This window comes from Neoarthrinium moseri, assembly GCF_022829205.1.
Source record: "Neoarthrinium moseri strain CBS 164.80 chromosome Unknown scaffold8_Wmoseri_CBS_16480, whole genome shotgun sequence".
Classification (NCBI taxonomy): Eukaryota; Fungi; Ascomycota; class Sordariomycetes; order Amphisphaeriales; family Apiosporaceae; genus Neoarthrinium; species Neoarthrinium moseri.
In genome coordinates this window covers 636,896-652,338 of record NW_026055122.1, presented here as the reverse complement: position 1 = coordinate 652,338, position 15,443 = coordinate 636,896, and the positions used below count along the sequence as shown (strand labels likewise).

The following is a 15,443-nucleotide window of genomic DNA, read 5'->3' as shown; positions in this document are numbered from 1 at the left end:
TAGAACATAGGGTGTCAAGAAGTGAAATACAAAGCTGCAAGGCTCCCCAGCTCCGTGAACGCCAATAAAAGAATATTATGATAGTAGTTCACAGAAACGCCTGTCGCTCGCAGGTGAGAGAGCGTGCAAGGCTATCATTGAACCGGACCGATATGTTATATATATACGTGTGTGTGTATTCGACTAGGACAGGTCGCGCTTGGCGACTTGTTGCCAGGTGGTCCGGTTATGACAAGAATTCGCCAAGAGGGCGACCATATGTCTGTTGGAACCCGAGCGCACTCCCTTGCATAAACCTGGTTCAGCTTCCATACTTATAAATACGCCATGATATGGAGTGCGCTCCGTACCCATGACGTCCACTATCATCACCACAGTTCATTCTCCAGGAAAACCACAACGCACAAGCGTCCACCCCAACAATGGCGCCACTCGCCTTATTTTCTAAGCACTTTACGTCAGCTTTCATCGTCTGTGTAAGTATATCGTATTCATCACTAGCTTGAGATTCTGCTTCTGACATATTTGGGCTTCGTTCTAGGCTCTTTTTCTCTTCGGCTATCGTCTCCTCCTGCACCCACTTCGAAAATACCCAGGACCGTTTTTCGCCAAGCTTTCAGATGTCTACGGCGGTTATTTTGCTGCCGCACGCCGACTGCATTTGAGAACCTACCAAGATCATCTTCAATACGGTGCGGCGCACAAATCCGCTCTTACCAAAGTTTTGTTTCCTAATCAATCGGCAAGGCCCGGTTGTACGGCATGGTCCCAACAGGCTGCTCTTCAATTCGCCTACAGCACTAAAGGGTTCGTCTGACAGTTTCCACCACGATCGACCCCCTAGCTGACCAAGGGAGATATCTACCAAAATGAGAGGTTAGTCAAGCCATCCATCTATCGTGCCTCCGAGGTACGGCCTGGCCAAAACAATGTCTTCAACTCGAGAGACAAGAAGATACACAGTGCCAAACGAAGACTTGTGGGTCAGGCACTTTCGGACCAATCACTTCGACGGTTCGAGCCTACTCTACTTGAACAAGTTGATACTTTCATCAGAATCCTCTATAAAGCATCCGATGTCTCCCGTGCCGTGGACATGACACCATCTTGTCGCCACCTCGGCCTCGATACCATCGGACAACTAGGCTTTGGCTATGATCTCAAAATCCAATCTGAGGAAGAACATAGGTTCTTAAAGAAGGCAATTGTGTTTACCAACTTTCGTATCAATCTTGCTCTCCAACTGCCGGCATTGATCAACTTCCGTCCTGATCTTATTGCCTCCTATCTTCCTAACAGCATTCGCAAGCGCCTCCTCGCCGTGGTGGAAAAGATGATCGCTACCCGGCTTGCTCAGCCCGTTAATGCTAAACATGACCTACTGTCTTTCATTACTCCTAAACTTCAAACTGACTTGAAAGACATCCAAAGTGGAGAGCTATGGCCAGAGGCCGTGTTCTTCTTTGGAGCAGGTATGTAGATGTGATGTGCTTACATTATCTTCCATCGCGCTAAACTCTATGTGCCCATGTAGGGGGTGACACGACTGCGACTGCAATGGCAGGCGCCTTTTTCTACCTATCACGTAACTCTGACTGCTACCAGCAACTTGCTACAGAGATCCGTACTACGTTCAATTCCGCTGGCGAGATCCGAGGCGGACCACAACTTGCAGGCTGTCGATACCTCCGAGCCTGCATAGACGAATCACTTCGCATGGCTTCACCTGTCGGCACGACACTATGGCGCGAGTTAGACTCTCAGGAAGCTGGACGGGGTCCTCTGGTTGTGGACGGACACTCCATACCTCATGGCACTCTTGTGGGCGTCAACATCTACAGCCTTCACCACAACGAAGACTACTTTCCCGACCCCTTCACATTTCGCCCTGAAAGGTGGCTGGACGACGGTGCCGATAAGGCGCGAGCGGCTTTTGCCCCGTTCTCGGTCGGGCCTCGGACCTGCGCCGGAAAACCTCTTGCTTACCAAGAGATAAGCCTAGCCCTGGCTAAGACACTCTGGTATTTTGACTTTGAGCCTGCCCCGGGATACCTAGGTGATATTGGAGGGGGAACTCCTGGAAAGACAGACGGGAGAGGAAGAGTGGGAGAATATCAGACTTATGACATCTTTGGAGCCTATCATGATGGGCCCTACCTGGTCTTCCATCCACGACATATGCATTGTGACGAATTGAAGCACAGGCAGGACGGCTAATTGACATGGAAAGTTCACTTTCTAATTTTCATAGCGAAACATACCAAGCACGAAGTTGGGATACTAGTGTCCTTAATCTGCAGTATACGGATCTTGGCATCCAGAAGAAATTTCATTGTAACGAACACATGAATAAGCAAAACTTTATTAATTTAAGCGTGAATGCTTTATCGAGATATAATTAAGCACGATCAGTGGCGGAGAAACGTGAAATTGCTAGGCGTGGGCTAAGACGATAGTGGGTGGACCGTTTGCCGATTCCCTTGCTCCTACCCCTTCCCCCCTCGGTAGTATTTGTGCTTAGAAACGCCGTGCAAATCCACGGACTTGAAAGACAAATTTTAAACCCGGTAAACTAGATTAAAAGAAAGGGCCAATCCCGATAAAGTAGCTAACAAGTGTCCATGTTAGAATCAAAATGCAAGTGTTTCCATACTGCAAATCAAACTTCGATCTAGTGGCAGCGCTTGACTTTGTAGTAGCCGAGGTGCCAGCTGCAGTGGGGGTCGGGTCGTTACTCTTATGCACAAGAGTTACCATTGGATACTGCCACAAGCCAGTGTACGCGGTGAGATCCTTTGACTGGAAAGTCGTGGTGCTCGAGGAAAATCCATTTCCATCAGCTGATGTGACCGTGAACACTGTTGCAGTAACTGTGGTCCCATTCCAGATGAATGTGGCCGGCGCGAAGGTATATATATCGCTAAATGGACTCCGCTGGCATCCAGTCGTTGCAGTGTATCTTGTGACTGGAACATTGCTAAAGCAAGCCCCAAAACCATCCGGGGCGAACGACCTTTGCAACGTTAGCCACTGGCTCCTGTTTCTTGACTACATTTTAGGATGTGCCAACTTACTCAGGGCAACATGCTATTGCAGTTTCACCAAGATCGAGGCCCTCCACAAATATGTTGGGAGGTGGGTTTTGTGCGGGAGTTACCAGGGAGGTGGCACCCGGTGTCGCGGTAACCTGGGCAGCTGGTTCATATATCCCAGTGACAGAGACTGAACCCTTGTCATCTTTGACTGCGACACCCACTGTTGTCCAGGATGCAGGGCAAATGACTCCCGGAGAGTAATAAAGGAAGTCATTGGCGCTATAGGTTGCGAGGTCTGACGCATAAACGTTGTCTACTGTCTGACCATTGGGGAGACAATCTCCGACACTCCGAATCCCGCACCCATCAAGCCAAGCTGCGATGGCAGGCTGGTCTACAGGCGCCAGAGCTACTGCACTTTGGGTGGCGCATGATGCTGGAGCGGTGAAAGTTGTCGTCAACGGTCCAACGTTGCGGAACAACTGCTGCGACAGTGACGTTACTGAAGGCATAGTGGTGGAGCTGGGTCGATTAAAAGACAAGACACTTAAGCAGTCACACGCTGACCTAGAAAAGCGAGAGTACTTAGTAGAAAGGAAAAAGTGGCGGAAAGATTATCGAGCTCTTGGCAGGATTATGTACCAGAAGAATATGAAGCAAGGTAGCCAGGGTTGGTTTTCAGCTTGCATGCAGTACCAATTATGACACGGGACGGGTACCCGGGTGAATCATAGTCTAGTCTCGACAATAGCCCTGGACAACCCGGCTCAGGTAGCCGTCAACCACCTATCTGTGGCGGCACTTCAACCAGCCACTCTTGATCGCATTAAATGTCTTTGTAAATTGCTCTCTTTGCCTCGTGCCATACTTTAACTCGCAGCATATTGGACTTCATATTCGCAAGATGAACGTCCAACTGTAACTGGAAATCTGCGACGATATCATCTGCCTACGTCTTTAGAGCGCCTCGCACAGTCAGTACAAGCTTATTATCGTACACTTTTGCATTAAGGCTAGCCTAACCAAGACCCTTGTCTCTGTGGGATTTGAAATATTGCGTGATGATAAGACAGATTTGGGCAGAATATATTGTTGAAGAAGCCTTTTCTAACCTCCGATATCTTCTTGAACATCCCTTCTGTGCAAGATTTCGCGTCCTTGGCTAGTTGCTTGCTGAGTGCTGATGTTGAAATGATACTCACCACATCGATTTCATCCACAGGCTGCGCACACCAGCAATGCCAGCAAAGCTACCGCGAGTGGTGACAACGCCAACGAGTTCGAGTTCGGTCCGATGAGGAACTGCGAAATGGTTCTTACTGAAATTGACTGTTTGGGGTAAAGAAGCTCAAAGCCATGACAGTTAGGCATTGATGCTCTCAACCGAGTAACTCCAAAAACAAAGTGGTAATATAACTTGACTCATTGTGCCATTTTAAGTAAGCTTGATGCGGTATAAAATCAAGTGTTTCTACACATCGAGTAGGCCCCATGTACGCGAGGCCGATCTGAAATCCAACCCGCCATTTGTCTTTGCGTATGTCTAGTTAGTAGGTGTTGTGAAGAGACGCGAGCAGCAGTTGCTTTTCTGAAACTTGAACCTTAAGTGTGGGGCCATCCACCTATCGCTATGCATGGTGGAGCTCATGCACGTTCGAAGGGTGAGAATGCCAAGACATTTGTTCCGCCGCCCGGCGGAACAAATGGCGGAACAAATGACGTCTCATTCGTCTTGGTAATCAACCACCAGGACTTCAGTCCCGTCGGAGTGAATAGGTGCCTGATTTACTGCCACTTCGTAGAGCAAGAAACATCATTCACTTTTCGGATTTCCGGTGAGAGTAGTGCGACCATGCCAGCCACTCGCTCTGCCCAGCCTAATGTCGTTCACCATGGGGATAACGATCCCAATGCGAATGCAGACGCCCATACCCCGGCTGGCCCGACCATGAAGCGAAGGAAAACGCGTAAAGGTACGAACAGCTGCTGGGCATGTAAGAGGCGGAAAGAAAAATGCATTTTCGAACCCAACCGGCCGATGTCCCGCGGTCAAACTGCAGTCTGCCTTGCCTGTAAACGACGTGGTACACCATGTGTGAGCCAAGAGTTTCCAGATAACTTCGCAGAGCCTCTGGCTGGGATGCGCCAGATAGCGGACAGAACAGGATGGGCTGAGGCCATTGTGGAGCAACTGGTCAAGAAAATCGGCAAACATGAGAATCCTGCTCACTCAACACGAAGCAATGTTGACAGCACAACAAACCTCGACTGTGAAATCCCTACGCCAGTAACAAATGAGCTAAATTATGCACACAATCCGACTTCTCTCAGTCCTTCACATCCCCCTACCTCCGCTTGGGTGTCAAATACGACAACTCCTCGACCCACTCGTCAAGATCAGGCCTCAGCTGCCACCGATGGTTGTTCCGGTGATTCAGGATTTGTCCGCCTGCGAACATCTGGAGTTCTGCTCCCCAGCCTTGCCAAGGTTGCAAGGCTGTCCCAGACCTTGTATGAGGCATTTCCTACTCATGAAGACAGCGATAAAATATGCAGAGCTAGCTATCGCAGTTTCTGCATGTTCAATCAAGTTCTGACTGTACCATATAAGAGTTTGGGGCAAAGTGACTCGGGCTCTCACCACAGCCATATTGATAGGCCCGGGCCTAAGTCACATCCTGTGTTGTTAGCCAAGCACATGTTACAGCTTGTGCACCTTCTGCAGCAATTTCATCCAAACTACGAGGAGCTGGCAGGATTGTCTGAGTTACCAGCAGAAATGCTCGAGCGCTTGGCAGATATCGCCATCAGTCAGGTAACAACTCAAGACCGGTTCCTCGGCAGTATTGAAAGCCTTGAATGTGTCATGTTGGAGACTACGTACTATGCCAATGGTGGAAACCTTCGACTCAGCTGGGCCGCGAATCGAAGGGCTTTGCATTTTGCGCAATTGATGGGACTACACCGAATTGATAGTCGGCTACGCTATCAGAAAATTGATCCCAGAACGCAGGCTGATCCGCAGACCATGTGGCTTCGTATCGTACAATATGATTGCTCCTTGTCTCTACTCTTAGGACTTCCTCGAGGGTTCCAGGGTAATGATATTGCTACCCAAGATCTTCTTGATAACGATACATCTCTGGGTCGCCTGGAACGCATCCATTGCACCACTACATCCCGGATACTGGGCCGTAATGAATCAAGGTGCCAGGACTTCACCATCACCCAAGAGCTTGATCATGAGCTTCAGGTAGAAGCCAGGCGGCTGCCTAGCAGGTGGTGGCTCCCGCCAAATCTGTCCAATACGGGAAAAGATGATGAGGGACTTTTCTGGGACGTCAAACGACTTCTTGTTCAAATATCTCATTACAATATTCTGAACCGGCTGCATTTGCCCTACATGCTCCGCGCCTCCATTGATCACACTTATCAATACTCTCAGATTGCCTGCGTGAACGCCTCGCGAGAGATACTTTCAAGGTTTCTCATATTGCGCAACTTCAATTGAGTCGCCTTTTGCTGTCGGTCGCCCGACTTCATGGCACTCATGGCCGCCATGACATTGGTTCTGGCGCATTTAGACAGTCATCGTGATGCAAGCAGTCTACTTGTACATCAGTACCTCAGCGACCGCGCAATGATGGAACAAGCTCAGCAAAGTATGGAAGAGCTCAGCCGTAGAAATGGCGACTCACTCAGTACCGAGAGTGCTGATTTATTACGCCGCTTGCTGGTTATAGAAGCTGAAGCTTCCGACGGTCATAAGGGACGTACAGAGCACGTCAGCATACAACCACAGGAGGTGGAAGCCCCCTATCACAACGAGAATGATCATGGCAATGGCGTTGTGCGCGTAAGCATCCCATACTTTGGCATTATCAAGATTGCACGAGGGGGGATCATGTCGAAGGAGATTCTCGAACTACCAGATAAGCCTGCGGCGGCACAAGACCGACAGGCGCCGACACCAGAAACGATGGGAGTCAACAACCCCGCCAGTGCACAGAAAATTTATACGCAGCTTACACCTCAGCCTTCGCAGTCCGCCTTTTCCAGCCAGGCAACCGACTTGGGTAACTCGTACAGCCCAAATAGGTTGTCTGCCCTGGCGCAGGACCAGTCACGGAACCAAGCTATGCCTAATGTTCAGACTGCCATCGAGGACATGAACTACACTTCCGTACGCTCGCATTCACTGGATTGCTCCTACGCCCCCTATCTTCCAGACATCGCCGCTGGCGTTAATGATTGGACGTTTCAGGGTGTAGATATGGCATTTTTCGAGAGCCTGGCGAGCGGTGATGCAAATAGTGCAAATTTTCACGCAAATGTGCTCGACTGGCAGAATAGTGGGACTTGAGTAGAACAGTCGATCGCTTCTCACACAGAGTTCTTTTACATGGTTGGATAGTAGGCCTCAAGAATGGAGGTGAACAAAACAGCCAATCCACTCACCTTACTACAATCCACAAAAGAGTCCAGTATGACTCTCATTTTCAAGCCCTGATTGCCGAGAATTTTGACCAATACACAATTACTTACTTGTAGCTTGTACATTTCTATTTGATGTGATTGCATAAGTGACATTTCGGGGAAAAGTGAGGATGCCACAAGGGTGAGAGTCCACTACCGTTCTGCGAGGGGAATATGGGGCGTAGGTATAATGGGAAACCTTGCCCAGCGACCACCGACCGGCGGAGCATACCCATGCCAGACCCCATAGCGAACAACAAGCCAAGAAACACTTAGTAAAGGTCTTCGTTTGACACATCAATTGGGCTTTCCATGTAGCACAGTGACAGTCCACCTTCCGCGTGCTTAATAATGTCGAATTATTGTCGGCTTAGTCCCCGTTATTATTGAATGTTGTTTGTTCCGGTGGCTCTCTTATAAATACACTGATATCTTGATGTCTAGTGCTCAAGAGTTTCAATTCCCTCTTCAAAATCACAGAACCAGAACGAATACATGACCAGCAAGCCAAGTTGTCCTTCTCACGACTCAAAATGTCAACCCTTCCGGACGAGTCGACGCGCCCAGCGCCAGGAACCCAGCCCAGACAAAATGGGCACACAGCCTATGATACCTCTCAAAATTTCGATACAAAGGCAATAAAGGATAAAACCGAAGGCACATCCAGCCCAAAACTGGTCGAAAATGGCCGTACGATACGGGGCTTCCGGTGGTTTGTCATCTGCGCTTCCCTCTACATCACCTGCTTATTGTATGGCCTCGACACGACCATTGCGGCCGATGTTCAGGGCCCTGTGATCGCAGCCTTGGGCCACATCGAGCAGCTTACCTGGGTTGGAGCAGGCTTCCCTTTGGGCTCTGTTTGCGTGATTCTCATCCTCGGCAGGCTCTACGAGTTGTTCAACCTCAAGTGGAGCTTCATTCTCACAGTACTTCTCTTTGAGATTGGCTCAGCTATATGTGGTGCTGCTCCAACAATGAATGCTCTGATCATCGGTCGTGTCATCGCCGGTGCTGGAGGCAGTGGTATCTACCTTGGTTCGTTGCATTACCTAGCCATCATGACAGCCGAGAAGGAGCGCGGTATGTATATGTCCTTCGTCGGCGCGGCATGGGGCGCGGGTGCAGTGTTAGGACCAGTGATTGGGGGCGCCTTTGCTGTATCATCAGCGACCTGGCGCTGGGCTTTCTATATCAACCTGGTCATCGGCGCCATCTCGGCGCCAGGCTTCATTCTCTATCTGCCAGATATCCACCCAACTCAGGGGGTGAGCACTCGTGACAGAATCGCGAGTATCGACTGGGCCGGCTTCATGCTCGGCACTTGTACCTGGGTCACCTTCTTGTTGGCCTTCACAATGGCTGGAGGCCAATGGCCTTGGAACGATGGACGCACGATTGCCCTATTTGTCGTGTTCGGTGCCGTCCTAACTCTTTACATCCTACAACAATATTTCGCCTTCTTAACAACCACTACCCTGCGCCTCTTCCCTGGTCATCTACTGCGAGACCGTACGCAGGTCCTGCTCGCTATCGCGACTGCAGCCGGTACCACAATACTCTTTGTGGTTGTCTATTATATTCCTATCTACTTCCAGTTCGTCAATAATGATGCGGCCTTAATGGCTGCAGTACGTCTGATGCCTTTTGTCGTGTTCGCAGTTGCGATCAACCTTGTGTCAGGCACATTCCTCCATTTGATCAAGGTCTACATGGTCCTCTACCTGGTAGCTGGCGCCTTCACGGTCGCTGGCGGAGGACCATTAGTAGTATACCTTAGCCCAAGCACATCGACAGGCACCATCTACGGCTTGACAGTTCTCGTTGCTATCGGTGCCGGTCTAACTATGACGATAAGCTACACGATAGCCACGTTGACTCTAGAACCTGAGCAAGCAGCCGCTGGAATTAGCATGCAGAATGTAGTCCAGATCGGCGGTCAGGTCATTGCTCTCGCGGTTGCAGGTCAAATCAATAAGTCAGTGGGCGTCAAGAATCTGGAGGAGGTATTGGCTGGCAAGGGTTTCACAGACTCTGAGATCCATGGGGCGATGGCAGGGGTGCAGAATGCCCTATTCCAGAAGCTGGAAGGAGAGCTTCGTAACAAGGCAATTCTTGCTATTACCCAGGCTATGCAAACGACCTTCATTACCGTACCTATCGCTGGAGCTGTTATGCTAGTCGCTGGATTATGCATGAAGCGGGACAGGCTATTCGGAAAACCTATCGTCCTCGGTCCATAGATGCCTTTGCATCTAATCTTCGTACCAGTACACCTGGCATGGCTCCTTTACAATTGATGCTTGGATTTAAGCAACCAATTTGTACGTCTCTTGATATGTAATTAGTTTTCTCTCATTGGTTCCTAGACTATTTATTGTGGCCGAAGCATACAGTTGCTCTAATGTCATGAATGAGATCTAGACTGGAGCTTTATCATTTCCAGCACCATCTGCCTACTCTGTGTTAGGATTTCTGCATCCAATCATTCGTTCCCAGTTATTCTATCATTTCAAAAGCCACTATTCCTATACTGACCTAATATGCCTTGAAGGTTGCAAGGTACCCCCCATATACGCCACTCGGCGGCAACTCACGTGTTGGAGAACATGAATCTCACCATCTTACACGCCACGGCCTCTGAAATATTAAATACTGCCAATTTTGATGAAGCGTATGTGTCTTTGTTAGTGATGCGATCCTTATGGGGTGCGATGTGTGATGTATTAAAGATGGAGAATGCAAGTATCCGTGGCACCCACTAAGGCCGGTTAACACACAACTGGCTTATCTCCTTATCGACAAACCAGCTGCCACCAGCTGACTTTCCACAGCCAGCTGGCGGAGCTATCTATGTGTATACCCCCATACCAAAACGTATCAGTTAGCTTCACTATCTAGTCATTCTTTAGTGACTCTCCGGTCCCGACTTGACAAAAACCACCTACAATGACAACTCGAGGCCATAAGGTTTTCGCAACGGTCGGCATTGGTGAGGTGCCTTAAACCATCCGACGCAATCTATCCTTGCTTTACAACGCATTCTCTGTCCGGTCTTACGCTCTTGAGTGTACTTTTGTGGCACAGTACATCGCTCCGGCAATAGTACTTATATCTGCTGAAATTTGTGGCCAACGAATAAAGAACGAGATGGCGATGGTAAAGACCATGACTAGTAGTACAGTGACGGCTAGCCAAGTGCATAACGTATGTGCCAAATATGTCTCAACGACCCGATAGGGTACGTTCGTAAGCAATGTAGGCAAAAACTCCGACATGACTGATGTAATTGCTACAAGACAAAGATAAATGTCGCGATGACTGCCCGTGATGAACTTGTATAAACTGCTGATATGGCTCGTCGGAGGGTTGATATATAAGGCTTCCGACGCAGGAAACTTCGTAAATTGCAGAAGCATATATGGACTGACCAGCGATACATCTGGTTCTAGTTAGCGACGACACAAGCAGTCCCTAAAAAGATGCCCAAGACTTACATTGGAAATAAGACGTCCAAAACAACGTGATAGCGACACCGACAGTAGTGAAAATCAGTCGGACACTCAAAGTCTCGCTGTCCATAAACCGGATAAAATCGGACCCATTATTCTGTTCAAGATTATAAACGACAATCAGAATAGCAAGTCCAAGTAATATGGATATGGAGACGAGGCGCGATAATTTACTGAGAACGAAGGGTGTTATTGGATGACTTCGTCCGCCCTTTTTCGCTGTCGCGAAGTTATGTGGAGAAGTACCCTTCGGGATCTGGCAATCGTTCTCGATACAAACCAAAACGCCGTATCTTCCCTCCTCCCCATGGTTCCAGTGCCCAAGCCTGTATCTCAAGACTTTCAGTCGACTCAAAGCCTCATCTGCTGTAGTTGTCGTATCAGCCTTCGTAACCCCAGTGGCCGACATCCCTAGGGCTGGGTCTAATGCCATTTCTGCCATATCGTAAATATTCCATGGCTTTTGGCTCACGCCAGTTTGGTGTTTTCGCAGGGTGGATGCTGTTACTATCAGAAGCGCTGCCATCGCTACTAGGATGGCGATCACCACTTTCGCAGGCGTATAAAATACACCTACTGCAATGGCGCAGTTATCTGCATTGCCTTGGCCCTTGTGACAGTTTTCGCCTATGAGTACAATACGAATAGCCTCAGCACTCACTGGCACAAGAGCCGAGCTCAGTAACCACAAAGACCCTGTCAGGAATAAGAGGCCTTGACCCTTGTAGAAAGATCCAAAGCTTTTCAAGGTTGTCATGATGCCTTTCGTTCGTAGAAATAGGGAATCCAAGGCAGAAGTACAGTGCTGCGACACAACTAAATTATGAAAAGGCTGATACAGCTTCGTATTCTGATCGAGAATACGGAGTAGTATACCTAGAAAAGTGGCAAGCAGTGTCGGTAAAACCAACCCGATGAAATATTGGCCTTCTGAAATTTCATATATGTGCAGCACATCCTGTCCAGAAGTGCTGTGAGCCTTTTCGGTTTCCGTAGGCGCTGATGCCCCAGCAGTTGTTGTGGACAGACCAGTAAAGCCGGCCGAGGCCCTGTATGTAGCTGTGAGACTTTGGGAATGACCCTCATCAACGCCAGCTGATTTTCGGGTTCCCTCCTCAAACGTCTTCTGTATACTCACGCTTGTCCCGCTAGCACTTAGTTTCATGAAATTTGTTTGGCTGTAACCTGATATTTTGGGAGTCTGGCGGTAAATGGTTCCCAAGGTAAGCTGAGACGGCAGTGCTCCGTCGAAGGTTGTGATGGGTTTTGAACACTGGGAATAAAGTTCCGTAGCAGTTTTCTCGTTCCCCAAGGCCTTTGACATTTTTCTAAACTTATAGTCAGGCGTGGTGCTAAAGCTGCCTGCTTTAGTTGTTGGTGCAGCTTGGCCGGTTGCTTCCGTGATGGTGTTGGATCCAAGACTGATGAATTTATTCGCTGCACTAACTAAATTTACATTTGCCGGTTCTCCAGTCGAATTTAGGCTAGAGTAAAACATGGAGGTTACCGACATAATATATTCTGCTTTAGCTGATGGTCCAGGCTGAATATGGAACGGGCCAGGTGTTACTAGGGTTTCTGTCGTGGCCGCAGTTTTGAGCATACCCATTGTAACCATGCCTGTGCACCATTCTGTTGATATACATGATCCTCTCAATCTATTGACTCCGGTTCGGTTTGAAATACTTTCTGGTGATAACCGTAACCTGCTTGAGATTGATCCAGTAAAAAAAGGCAGCACTGGCGTGATGGCTTGAAGGTGCTTGCTTGGGAATACACGTTTGGCACCGGCCGGAAACCTTGCCTGAATGACCGAAGCACTATAAGGAATTGAGCTATTGGTATCGACGCCATTAGGTAGAACATGTATAGCTAGTTCCATTAAGCCCAGAAGCAATGTTGTAAAGGTAAGTATTGCCACCAAGAACCATTGTCTTAATGGCACGGGCTTATAATTGAGCGTTGTCTCAACGAGCAACTTTCTCGCTCCCTTTGCTTTCATAGTTCCGGTTCCATAAAAAAGGCGCTGAATCTGGGTTTGAGTGGTTTGAAAAATCCTAATACATAGAGCTCGCTTTAATTTGAAGCACAAAGTCTAGTCTTTGCTGAATTAAATACTGCAGGCCACGTCTCTTAATGGTTTGCTTTCGGCTAAATTCACCACAGCCACAGTTCTCAATTTCTCTGCGAGACTTATTCTTAGCCTTACGAACTACAGCTATGCCTCCATGCAGGGGCCATTGCACCGAATCCGCCGCACTGCTGCAATTCTTGGGCACAGCTGAGGAGGCTTCCCCGTTGGTAGACGTACAAGATACCTGACATGCTCTGGATTCCAGCAGCGGCAGTGTCGGTCTTTTGGTCTTTGGAATCAAGACAAATCATTCCGGTTTTGTCATACAAGCCCCCTCAGCCTTGCAGGCATCTCACCCTGGCATAGCTGCAGATCCAAATTGTCTTGGGGGCACCGAAGACGCAACTGCACGTGTGATTGGTCCTTGTAGCGCAATGTAATGAGGATTTGTGGCCCCCATTCGTGAAAACAACTAGATACTATTCACTAATTCACCCTACGTATGCACACTCCCAATATTAGCTTGCAGCAAGAACGATGGCTGGTACGCGGGATAAATGGGTCCATCGTGGTTTGATGGTGTATTATATCACCCTTCCACTCGCCGGCCGTCCCTTTGTCTTAGCTCATAGCGAGTTCTTGACTTAGCCCCAAGACCACGTAATTACTTACAGGGAAGACTGTATTGCGAGGTGCAACTCTGCTTCTAAAGCTTTGTGGGGTCCGGCTTCGAAGAATATCAGTCGTCGTCAGCGAATCTCTGCTATTGCGTTTACCTTTCATAGCCTCAACTCCTCCAAAGTTCGGTAAAAATCCACCAACCTACTAAATAGGTACTTAGGTTGCATTTTGTGTAGGATCAATGGCCATCAACCACATGTTACCCAGGGTACTCATGGAGTGCTACATTTCCGTTATACAGGATGAGTTCACCTATCATATTGAGAAAAAAAAAACGCAAATCCTATGGTAGAGAGCCATATGGCTCGTATCATCACATGATTGTGGCCGAGCGTCGTCGGGGTATAGAAAGTTCTCCGGAGGTACTCGACCGCAATTATAGTTAATACAGATAATGATAGCTCCGGACGAGTAGCTGTGTGGGCAATCACCAGCAAGTACCTAGTGCTGTATGTTTTGCTTCTTATTCTTGTATGTTCTTCTTCCCTCCCTTTGCAAGATACTTGGTTTCCAGATGGTTGTAAGCTCCTAAGTAAAGTGCTAGGGCACCGGGCCGTTGTCTAATGGACATTGACCTCAACATACCCGTGTCGAGGTATCTCTTCCTCAGTCAATCACCCCAACGACCAGTATTGTTTTTTAAGTGTCAATCAGATGGTTCAACGATTCTATTTCCTTAATGCAATGCGATGCTCTATGTTAAGAGGTAAATTCGGAAATCAGCCCGTAGCAGCTTCAGGATGACAACGTTTCACCCTTTCCTTCCCCGGCAATTCTCCTCCAATCCATTATTTCGCACTGCTGTCCTCGACGTGGCCCTTCATGTCACCGTAGTCCTCCTCCAGAGCCTTACCATTCACAATGACAGGCTCGCTCTCCTGCAGGAAGTACAGCATACGGTTCCACTCGGTCTTGCTGGGATTCCGCCACGCGTGCATGGTGCCGCGCTGGATGGCGAGATCGCCGCGCTTCAGCAACCGCACCTCGCCCGAGTCCAAGATCAGCTCAACCTCGCCCTCGAGCACGACGCCGTAGTCGAGACTGACGGTGCGGTGCATGGGGCTGAGGGCGTTGGGCGGTGTGTCCACGAATCGAGCCACGGTGCCACCGGGGATCACAATGCCGGGCGGGTTGGCCAGCAGCGGCTTGTATGTCTCGATGTCCTTGTTGTTGGACAGGCCGACGGGTCGCTCGTTGGTGGCGTATCCGAGACTGAACACAGCACCATTGTAAATCGTCACACCCGGTAGAGGCTCTGGGATTTGGGACGAGAAGATGGCTTCGCCTTTCTCATTGTGGTCGGTAATGACACGGTTGACCTGACGCATGTCATTGGCTTTGTGGGGGGGCGCTTCTCCGGAAGACATTATGAATTATGAGTTGCAAAGGAGCGGTTCTGAATTCGTTCGCGAATGTGTTATGAGGTCTGAAGGTTGAAGTTGGCCCGCAATGTTCTTGAGGGGATTAGTTGAGTTGCTTAGGTACCAGTATGGTTTGATTTGCAGTCGCGACGAAGGTTTTGTCGGGAAGAACCCGTAAAGCCAGGAACAACTTTTAGATGCCATCACCGAGAGCTCTCCCGCAGTTCCCTCCCGCACCCCGCACCCCGCGGTCTACCGGGGAACACTGAGTCCCTTGAGGCTCGGTCATCTCGGTCCTATCTGC

General features: G+C 49.1%; 6 protein-coding genes across 6 annotated transcripts; 4 read left to right on the top strand and 2 right to left on the bottom strand.

The window, feature by feature from the left end:
• Window positions 1–422: 422 nt before the first annotated feature.
• On the top strand, window positions 423–2,217 carry JN550_003472 (uncharacterized protein; the record flags this gene model as incomplete). Its single annotated transcript, XM_049314879.1, has 4 exons — window positions 423–476; window positions 542–721; window positions 845–1,472; window positions 1,535–2,217. 4 exons carry the CDS (start codon window positions 423–425, stop codon window positions 2,215–2,217), a joined length of 1,545 nt encoding a protein of 514 aa, XP_049174663.1.
• A 360-nt stretch (window positions 2,218–2,577) lies between these two features.
• Window positions 2,578–3,547, bottom strand: JN550_003471 (uncharacterized protein; the record flags this gene model as incomplete). Its single annotated transcript, XM_049314878.1, has 3 exons — window positions 2,578–2,608; window positions 2,666–3,013; window positions 3,075–3,547. The coding sequence occupies 3 exons, from the start codon at window positions 3,545–3,547 to the stop codon at window positions 2,578–2,580; spliced, it is 852 nt and encodes a 283-aa protein (XP_049174662.1).
• A 1,340-nt stretch (window positions 3,548–4,887) lies between these two features.
• JN550_003470 (uncharacterized protein) lies at window positions 4,888–6,546 on the top strand (the record flags this gene model as incomplete). Its single annotated transcript, XM_049314877.1, has 2 exons — window positions 4,888–5,008; window positions 5,162–6,546. 2 exons carry the CDS (start codon window positions 4,888–4,890, stop codon window positions 6,544–6,546), a joined length of 1,506 nt encoding a protein of 501 aa, XP_049174661.1.
• Window positions 6,547–6,576: 30 nt separating this feature from the next.
• JN550_003469 (uncharacterized protein) lies at window positions 6,577–7,398 on the top strand (the record flags this gene model as incomplete). The annotated part of the gene is made up of 1 exon (XM_049314876.1): window positions 6,577–7,398. One exon carries the CDS (start codon window positions 6,577–6,579, stop codon window positions 7,396–7,398), a length of 822 nt encoding a protein of 273 aa, XP_049174660.1.
• Window positions 7,399–8,044: 646 nt separating this feature from the next.
• JN550_003468 (uncharacterized protein) lies at window positions 8,045–9,754 on the top strand (the record flags this gene model as incomplete). Its single annotated transcript, XM_049314875.1, has 1 exon — window positions 8,045–9,754. One exon carries the CDS (start codon window positions 8,045–8,047, stop codon window positions 9,752–9,754), a length of 1,710 nt encoding a protein of 569 aa, XP_049174659.1.
• Window positions 9,755–14,566: 4,812 nt separating this feature from the next.
• On the bottom strand, window positions 14,567–15,145 carry JN550_003467 (uncharacterized protein; the record flags this gene model as incomplete). The annotated part of the gene is made up of 1 exon (XM_049314874.1): window positions 14,567–15,145. One exon carries the CDS (start codon window positions 15,143–15,145, stop codon window positions 14,567–14,569), a length of 579 nt encoding a protein of 192 aa, XP_049174658.1.
• Between the last annotated feature and the right edge of the window lie 298 nt (window positions 15,146–15,443).